Genomic DNA, 9943 nt, shown 5'->3' with positions numbered 1-9943 from the left:
CATTTTAAGATAATTCGTAGACATTTATGCAGACGACAGCACAATCTATGGCAAAGCTTCAAATGCCAGCAATGATCAAGATCGTTCTGATTCTCTCTCTTCTGATCTTGAGAATGTGGTGCAATGGAGAAAAGGGTGGCTGGTTAATTTTAATGCAATTAAAACTAAGCTTTTCTTTTTTCATCATACTCACATCAGACCCAGTTGAAATGAATAGCATTCATTTTGGGAAAACACCATGTCTTGATAAGCTTATGAGACTGACCTTCACTCCTGATCTGAAATGGAACACATACGTCAAATCTGTTGCCAAGATTGCTGGAAAATGGTTGGATCACTCTACCACTCCAGTAGGTATCTCACTGCCAATGCAATCCTCTATCCGTATAAGAGCCAACTATGTTCTAAAATGAAATCCTGTTGCCACATCCGAGTAGGAGCTGCTCGGTGCGCTCTATCCTACCTTGATAGAGTTCAAAACCAACTTCGAAACCTAGCAGGTTTTTCTTCCCTGCAATCTCTTTCCCACAGAAGAGACGTTGGAAAACTGTCTCTGCCTTATCGTTATTTTCATGGCAAGTACTCGACTAAGCTCTAATCTATAGTTCCCCATTGTCGGACTTTCACAATAAAACATTTGACTAGCTACAACCATTATCAACAGTTTTCTCCACTCTCTATCTATGCCTAAATCTAAATGCAGATTCCATAAACAAAGCTTCTTTCCTTCTTTCCCAGAACTCCTCGCCTGTGGAACACTGTTCTGCTGGCCTGCTTCCCAGCCGACTACAATATTGTAGCCTTTAAATCCAAGGTAAACAAGTTCTTGAACCATCCCCTTAAATAATCAAATTCTATCCAACTTACACTATTAACAATTACTACACTGCCATCTTACATTCATTAAACTTTGTCCTTTGTGGTCTTCGGACCTTGATAAGGTGTGACTCCCTTGTATGTATATATATATTGGGACAATTAATTAGAATTAGAAAATTTGGAACTTTTTAGGACATCAGAACCGAAAAAAATCATGCCTATTTTCCTCTGCCAAAAACCTCATTTAAAATTCCATTAATTGTCTTTATTTTGTTTTTGATTAAAACTAATGACAAAATGAAAAATATTTATTGATTTTAACCTAGCAGTACAACTAAAATGTATAAATCGTCCCTTAAGTGTATTTTTACGTTTGCAAAAATCTATGCATATATTACACAATTTTTTATGTTTGCAAAAATCTATGCATATATTACACAATTTTTTACGTTTGCAAAAATCTATGCATATATTACACAATTTTTTACGTTTGCAAAAATCTATGCATATATTACACAATTTTTTACGTTTTCAAAAATCTATGCATATATTACACAATTTTTTACGTTTTCAAAAATCTATGCATATATTACACAATTTTTTACGTTTGCAAAAATCTATGCATATATTACACAATTTTTTACGTTTGCAAAAATCTATGCATATATTACACAATTTTTTACGTTTGCAAAAATCTATGCATATATTACACACATTTTAACAAAACGAAAAGAAAACAACTCTATAGCTAAATATTTAGAGATTTCATCAGAATCAGGAATTTAGAAAGATCGGTAATTGTATCAGAATCGGGGAAATATTGGAATCACCCCATCTCTTTTTGTATGTCTGTACAAAATAAGAAATTGATATCTGTTGTTACAGTATTTCGTGCTTGCTTAGCTATCAGACCAGAAGCATTGATTTACAAAAATAGACTAACTTGACACTTTTGTAAGAAATCAAGAGTGAAAATGATTAATCCAGTTTCCCCCGGATAAGCAGAAGCGACTTTGAATCTGAAGACTAAATGTAGTGATGCCAAAAACACACTTTCGTTGGACTTTATTTGAATCAAACCATTAATTTGGATTGGTTCGGCAAATTGGTCTGACATTCCTCTTTTTATATATAAATTCCTATCCACATGTGTATGCAAACAAAGAATCAAAATGGATGAATGTCGAACATCAATCAGATCTCAACTTGACTTGGGTATTTTTGACACACACACACACACACACACACACACACACACACATATATATTTCCCTCAAACCTCTCACTTTTGAGGGGAGATTAAAATTTGCTGCTATGGTTTCAAATGATTTAAAATAACAGCAAAAGGAGACTTGATTCCAAATATATCTCATATGTAAGACTATGACAAGAGAATATTCTTTTCATTATTTTGACTCTCGAGTATATATCAGTTAATATCTTATATGTTTTTAGATATGGTGATAGGGTTCTCGATTGATTAACTGTGTCAGATATATACTCGAGTCAAAACAATAAGAGTATTCTCTTGTCACAGCCCTACTCATGTTATGTCTCCCCTCTTTAGGAAATAGGGTATGATTAAAAATATCTCCAGTATCAAATAATCCTTATACACTGAAATTTACTTTATGTATGAAAATTAAACATGAGAAACGTTTGGAATCAAGTCTCCCCTTGCTCTTATTTCAGATTATTTGAAGCCATTGCAGCAAGTTTTTGTTTCTCCTTCATCAAGGCCAAAGTGTTTGGGGAAATTTTAAATATTTTGTCAAATTTTATGACAATTGGTATCAAAGAACCAATAAAATATGGCCAAATTTGTCCATATTTGTATAATGTCCTGCAGGCCAGCTTCAGTTTTGCTACTTTGGTTGTCTCCTCCTGTGGCCTTGCCAGGCCACTAATACACACACATGCGCACACACTTTATTATTTTTGTTTTTTGTAATAGTTGCATTTCAAAATTTTAAAAAATTTCTTACCGGCCATAAGAGATGTTTTAAAGAAACTTTTCTAATATACTCAAAGACTATAATAAAAGATAAATTCTCTTAATTTAAATATAAATTTTTGTAAAGCATAAAACAAAAGACCCTTATACCCCCCCCTCAATGAATGTGTTGATAATTAATGAAAGACAATAAAATATTTGTCGATTTGATAAGTAACAGACAACAGATTGAAATATTCTAATAAAAGTATTAGAAACACCCCTCCAATTTTCATGCTTTCATGCTTTATATATATATACTAGCATAGGTGCTCAGAGGTATATGCTGAGCAAAAAAAAAAAAAAGTCAATTTTTTTAACTTTGCCCCCTATTATGACCACTTAACATTCATTTTTTTGGGCTCAAATTAAGTTATTAAGTTAGATCCATGTCCAAGGAACCTATATCTAATATTTCAAATGTTTAGACCCCAAATTGTTGGAGTTTGGTAGAGTTCTCAAAGGTCAAATCGTTTAACTTTGACCCCTTAGCAGCCATATTTCTGGCCGAAAACCGATCACATAGATTTTCCCAAATCTCAGTACCCTGTATATCAAATTTCGAGTCTGTAGACTAAAAATTGACAGAGTTATTGCATAGGGAAATGTACACAGAACGACACACACACATTCATATATATATATATATATAAAATTTCTTTATGCATTTGGCTCCCCCACCCCCTTCTGACAAGAAGGAAAGTATTTCTTTGAGACTCCAGGATTAAAGACTTTCACCTTTATTTGTGTTTTCTTTCAGAATAATAAAATGTTTTTAACTCTTCCTAAAGTTTCTCAACATATTTTATTAAACCTATGTACTTATATATACTAGCAGGCTGCCCGGTATTGCCCGGTCATAAAATATGCTTAAATATGATATTTTGATAAACGCAGATTTCGTATTTATTATATTATATTGGATTCAATATACTCAAAAGAATCTGACGGATTTCAAATTTGATTAACTTCCTCAATATTTAAGTTATGCTTACCAATTTTCATATGTAGTTAGATGAGCCTCTCCATGATTTTCTGAGATATAGTATGATATCATAGTCTACTTATTCTAATTTTATTTACACAACTTAATCGAGGGTATGTTTTTCACAAGGTCTAATTTTAGTTATGAAAATGATGTTACTCAAATGTCCACCATTTTCATTTTTACACTCTTGTGCTCTCTGCGGGGCATTGTCCAGCACATCACTTAATGTTTCAGGGCTTATGGCCCTAATTTCCTCCTCTATATTGTTTTTAAGGGCATTTATTGTTGCTGGCTTTATTGCATTGTAAGTAGGGGAATTTTTTGTGTTGAAATTTTGTTGAGTTTCTGATGTTGACTCATTCAACCGAAAATACATCTCTATGATAAATATCCGCTCCCTGGAAGGGTTACTTTAGATGCTCTGAAAAAATAAAAGAAAAATATTAAAAATTAAGAAAGTTATTAATTTTTTTTTAACCAACGTCTTTTGGGACACCCACTAATAATGTTTTAAAGTTAAAAAAAAATGACTTGTGTACCATGACTGAGAATTGAAACTAAAGCGTTTAGCTTACGATTTACTTTTTCCTTTGACATTAATGCCTGAGTTATTAAGACATGTTCGCTGCAAGGCTAAAAATTAAAACATAAACCCATAGCTATTACGTTATGCATGCATATTCGTAATGGCGTCGTTCGACCTTCACCAGGCAAATTCCACTTGTTTTATTTTCAGACTTTTACACCGATTTTCCCTCAGCTAAAACTCAAATATAATGTTTTGCATGGGTACGAATACCCTGTATATTAAGTTTCATATCTGTATACCAAAAACTGACAGGAATTTGGTAGGCAAAATTTTTTAAACAAATATATATACACATACATAAATATATATAAAAAGAGGTTTGTGTTTACAATAACCTTTTTATGCAAATATTACGCAAGTATAAATCATGTAGAATATCTGCATGAATATAATTACGCATAATAGTAACTATAGATGATCATCCCATAAGAAAACCGGAAAAACTAATATGGAATTAATTAAAATTAATGTTTAAAAGAATATGAAAATTAGCTATATCTTTTGCAGATGAATACAATTCCACGACCCATACATAAGTCATATTTTCTTTTTAAATAAAAGGAAAAAAGTGTTTTTAATATGAGTATCACCCCCCCCCCAAAAAAAAAAAAAAAAAAAAAAAAAAATTTAGAAAGAAATTTAGAAATTGAAAAAGATAATTAAAGTAATCGTTTTTGGCATCAGAAAATAGACACAATTTTTTCTGATACTGATTCTCCAAAAAGTTCTAATTTTTCCCAACATTATATATATATATATATATATATATATAATTAAAAAAAAAAAATTTTTTTTAGAGCTGGCAAACTTTAAATTCATAACTATCTTTAATTGCAGATTTGGCAACTATTGGTTATTTTGAGTTCAGCTTGATTTGGCAATTCATGACGAGACTGACACCCGAGCAAAGTTTACAAATTGTAAATGACACAGCCAATTTACTGAAACATTTAATAAATTAAAATTATTTAATTTCACAAAATGGACGATTTAACTCTATTAGATTACTAGCAGTTCAGCCCGGCTTTTCCCAGGCGCTATGTGCTATTCATAACTTTATGTGCATATATATATATATATATATATATATTAAAAAGTTTGACTCGTATTCAGGTAACCTATATCTAAAATTTCAAGTGTTTACACCCAAAATTGGCGGAGGAATCTGGTAGTCTGCAAAGGTCAACTCTTTCAACTTTGACCTCTTGGCAGCCAAATTTTCACCCCAAAACTGATTACAAAGCTTGTTGCATGTCTAAATACCCTTTATGTAAAATTTCAAATGTTTAGACCCAAAATTGACTGAATAGTTTGCTAGAGACCACAAAGGTCAAATCTTTTGAACTTTGACCCCTTGGCAGCCAATTTTTCAGTCAAAGACCGATTAAAAAGCTTATCCTATGTCTGAATACACTTTATGTAAAATTTTAAATGTTTAGACTAAAAATTGGCTGAGTAATTTAATAGAGACCGCAGAGGTCAGTTTTTTAATACTTTGACCCCAATTTTGATCCCTTAACATTTATTGTTTTGGGTTCAAATCAAATTAAAATGTTTGATCCATGCCCAAGTAACCTACATCTAAAATTTCAAGTGTTTACACCCGAAATTGGCAGAGGAGTTTGATAGAGCTTTCAAAGGTCAAATCGTTGAACTTTGACCCCTTGACAGCCGAATTTCTGGCTGAAAACTGATTAAAAAGATTTTCCCAAATCTCAATACCCTTATGTCAAATCTCGAGTTTGTAGACTGAAAATTGACAGTAATTTGGTAGGGAAATGTACAAACACACACACAGACAGACAATTTCACTTTTATAGATTTTTATATAAATTTTCTTTGGAAATATGTAAAGCCCCATATTAACACAGATAAACCAGACACAATAGACCAATCGAAATACAACAATTGACACATTATTTCTGAAATAGATCTTAATTTAATGCATAAAGTTTTTGAAAATTGGACCTCTACATTAAGCTGTATATACGTAATCCACGGTGGTCATATGTTTGAAATTGTATTTAAACTATAAATGCCAAAAATTAATCTTTCGAATAGACGACATATTTGTATAATAAAAATGTTTTTCTGTGATTTATTTTAACATTCGCTACCTTTAAAAGAACACCCTTTATATATATATATATATGGTGGTTGTTCATCGGATCCGATGATGACGTTTGTGTTCTGCATCTCATCTGTGCCCACAGAGGTGGCTCTGCAGCCCCAGTCTAGAGACACACAGTCTAGAACATTGGGGTTACTGGAAGTCAGTTGTGGTGATCACCGCTGAAATTGCTGTGGTGTCTCTCTCTGGCAGCAGTGAGTTTCTGGCTACGAGCCTCTTCAAAGTTGGCAGCTGCCTTGTGAGTTGGGCCTCGCCATTTTGGTCTGTCCATAGCATGCCCCTCTAGGTCTCTCGGTTTGATACGACACCATTGCAGATTGGCTTTAACAGTGTCTTTATACCACAGTTTTGGTCGACCATGGTTTCTTTTGCCGGCCTGGAGCTCTCCGTACATCAGGCATTTAGGCATCCAACATGCGTCCATTCGATTCAAATGTCTAACCCAACGAAATTGGGTCTTGATGATGGTGGCCTCTATACTGGTGTACTTAGCTTTGTCAAGGAGCTTCAGGTTGCTGATGCGATCCTGCCATTTGATTCCAAGGATATAGCGGAGAGCTCGCATGTGGAAGACCTCCAGTTTCTTTATATGACTGCGGTACAGTTTTAATGTCTCACAACCATAGAGCAGGGAGGGAAAGACCACAGCATTGTAGACCTTCAGCGTCATAGATAGGCGGATGTTGTGTTCATTGAGCACTCGATTGCGAAGTCTTCCCAGTACCTGACTTGCCTTGCTGATTCTGGTGTCAATCTCTCTGTCCAAGGAGCCATCATAAGATATGGTGTTTCCCAGATATTTGAAGTGATTAACGTTGGCAAGTGGTCTGTCGGCAATGGTGATGGTGGGAGGATGAGGGTTGGAGTATGGTGCAGGTTAGTGGAGCACCTCCATCTTTCCAAGACTGATTGTCAAGCCGAAGAACTTGGATGCCCCAGAGAAGCGATCCAGCAACTGTTGCAAGTCTTGTTCTGTATGGGCCACTAGTGCACAGTCATCGGCAAAGAGAACCTCTTGGATGAGAGTTTTCAAGCTTTTTGTCTTTGCTGTGAGTCTCCGTAAGTCGAAGAGGGGGCCATCCAAGCGGTAACGAATGTAGACACCCCTCTGCAAGTCTTGGACAGCATGGGACAGCATACAGGTGAAAAAGATGTTGAAAAGGATAGGGGCTAATACGCAACCCTGCTTCATACCGTTGCTGATAATAAAAGTGTCTGTGATATTACTATTTGAAAGGCCATGACCAGTCATGCCATCGTGGAAGAGCCTGATCATTGACACAAACCTTGGAGGACATCTAATCAGCTCAAGGATTGTCCAAAGTGCCTCTTTGTTGACGGTGTCAAAAGCTTTAGGTCGATGAATACAGAGTAGAGAGTTTTTTTTTCTGTTCAATGCACTTCTCTTGAAGCTGTCTTAAGGCAAAGATCATGTCCACAGTACTCCTGCCAGGCCTGAAACCGCACTGTGCCTCTGGGAGTGTCTGTTCAGAAACTGTAATGAGTCTGTTAAGAATGACCCGTGCAAAGATCTTTCCAGCAATTGAGAGGAGGGAGATGCCTCTGTAGTTTCCGCATTCCGACTTACTTCCTTTGTTCTTATAGAGGGAGATGATTAGGGCGTCGTGAAAATCCTCTGGCATTATCTCCTCCTCCCAGACAGCTAGAAGGATGTCACAGAAGGCCTCAAGAGCATTGGGGCCCACCGCCTTGTAGATCTCAGCAGGGATGCCATCCCTTCCCGATGCTCTGCCAGAGGTTGTCTGGTGGATCGCTTTCTTGATCTCCTCGATGGTAGGGGGGTTTGCAAGCGAATCCTGTATGTGTTGTTGGGGGATCTGATTCCAGGCCTCTGAATCAACTGATGAGGGCCTGTTCAGCAAAGTGCTGAAATGTTCCTGCCAGCGTCTGCTGAGACCCTCCTGGTCCTTAACGAGCATCTTCCCATCTGACAACAACAGTGGAGCACTGCCGGGTGCAGAGGAGCCGAAAACAGATTTCAATGAGCTGAAAATTTTTTTGATGTTATTAGTATCAGCATAGTGCTGGACTTCAGCTGTTTTGTTCTGCTACCACTGATCCTGCATTGCTCGGAGATCGGTCTGAACTTTGGCCTGGAGGGCCTTGAACTTCTCATGCTTGGAGATGGATGACGGGTCATTTAACCATTCTATGTGAGCCTTGTTCTTGGTATGTATAGCTTCTCTGATCACTTTGTCGTTCTTATCGAACCAGTCTTCATGGGTTCTGGTCTTTGCTCCAAGGACTTCCTTTGCAGTCTCATTTACTGCTTTTTTGAAAGAGGCCCATTTCTCTGTGCTGCCTTCAGTGGTCACACGATCTTGGAGTTTCTCATCTAGCACTTGCTGGAATCGTGCCTGATAGGATGGGTCATTAAGCCTGGCAACATTGTAGGAGGGCCTAACAGTTTTGGGTCGGTTTCCGTGGAGTGGCGCAATATGTAGTGTCAGTACAGCCCTGACCAGTCTGTGGTCAGTCCAGCACTCAGCGCCTCTCATAGCATGGGTCACACGGATGTCCTTGATGTCTTGTTGGCGGTCGATGATGAAGTCAATCATGTGCCAGTGTCTTGACCTTGGGTGCGTCCAGGTGGCCTTATACTTGTCTGCTATTCTGAACAAGGTGTTGGTGATGCAAAGACTGTACTCTGCACACTTGCTGAGAAGGAGCAGACCATTGTCATTGATCTTGCCTACTCCGTGTCTGCCCAGAATGCCTTCCCAGCTACTGTAGTCTCTCCCCACCCTGGCATTAAAGTCTCCAAGGGTGACTAGTTTGTCGCTTGGTGGGGTTGACCTGATAACTTGGTCAAACTGTTCATAAAACTTTTCCTTGGCATCATCTGGGCTTGTGAGTGTAGGGGCGTAAGCGCTGATGATTGTGAGATATTTGATCCTGCTGAGAGGGATGCGCAGTTTCATGAGGCACTCATTGATTCCAACTGGTAGCGCAGTCATGCTCTTCAACAAAGCTGTCCTGATGGCAAACCTGACACCATGAATCCGTTCTTCTGTTTGCGGCTTTCCTTTCCAGAAGGTGTATCCACCTCCCTCTTCTCTTAGAGATCCCTCGTCAGCAATTCGGGTCTCACTAAGTGCGGCTATATCTATATGGTAATGCTGGAGTTCCTTTGCGATGAACGCTGTTCTTCTTCCAGGTCTTGAGGAAGTAGCTCTATCCAACAAAGTTCGAACATTCCATGTCCCGATGATAATTTTTTTATCTGTGTTTTTGTTGTTCGACTGCTATGTGGATGAGTCCTTCAACCGCGGTAAGCTGACCAGACACTAGAAGGGCAAGCATTTGTTTGGGGTACCTTTTCTAACCTCATGTGAGGGTGGGAAGTGCTATCCTAAAGAGGCTGTTCTGTCACCCACAGGTGCTGCCGAACTCTCCTGTTGC

At 37.3% G+C, this 9943-nt stretch overlaps 3 protein-coding genes across 3 annotated transcripts; all 3 read right to left on the bottom strand.

Annotated features, from left to right (window-relative positions):
- Positions 1 to 6662: 6662 nt before the first annotated feature.
- LOC145291597 (uncharacterized) lies at positions 6663 to 7190 on the bottom strand. The gene has a single exon (XM_080137675.1). It carries the CDS (start codon positions 7188 to 7190, stop codon positions 6663 to 6665), a length of 528 nt encoding a protein of 175 aa, XP_079993801.1.
- Positions 7191 to 7397: 207 nt separating this feature from the next.
- LOC145291596 (uncharacterized) lies at positions 7398 to 7772 on the bottom strand. The gene has a single exon (XM_080137674.1). It carries the CDS (start codon positions 7770 to 7772, stop codon positions 7398 to 7400), a length of 375 nt encoding a protein of 124 aa, XP_079993800.1.
- An 817-nt stretch (positions 7773 to 8589) lies between these two features.
- Positions 8590 to 9498, bottom strand: LOC145291595 (protein CFDP2-like). The gene has a single exon (XM_080137673.1). The coding sequence runs from the start codon at positions 9496 to 9498 to the stop codon at positions 8590 to 8592; it is 909 nt and encodes a 302-aa protein (XP_079993799.1).
- Positions 9499 to 9943: the final 445 nt, after the last annotated feature.

Source organism: Euprymna scolopes, chromosome 12 (genome assembly GCF_053919585.1).
Source record: "Euprymna scolopes isolate OS-2025 chromosome 12, ASM5391958v1, whole genome shotgun sequence".
NCBI lineage: Eukaryota > Metazoa > Mollusca > Cephalopoda > Sepiida > Sepiolidae > Euprymna > Euprymna scolopes.
The sequence above is the reverse complement of the archived record's forward strand: the minus strand, read 5'-3'. Positions and strand labels throughout refer to the sequence as shown.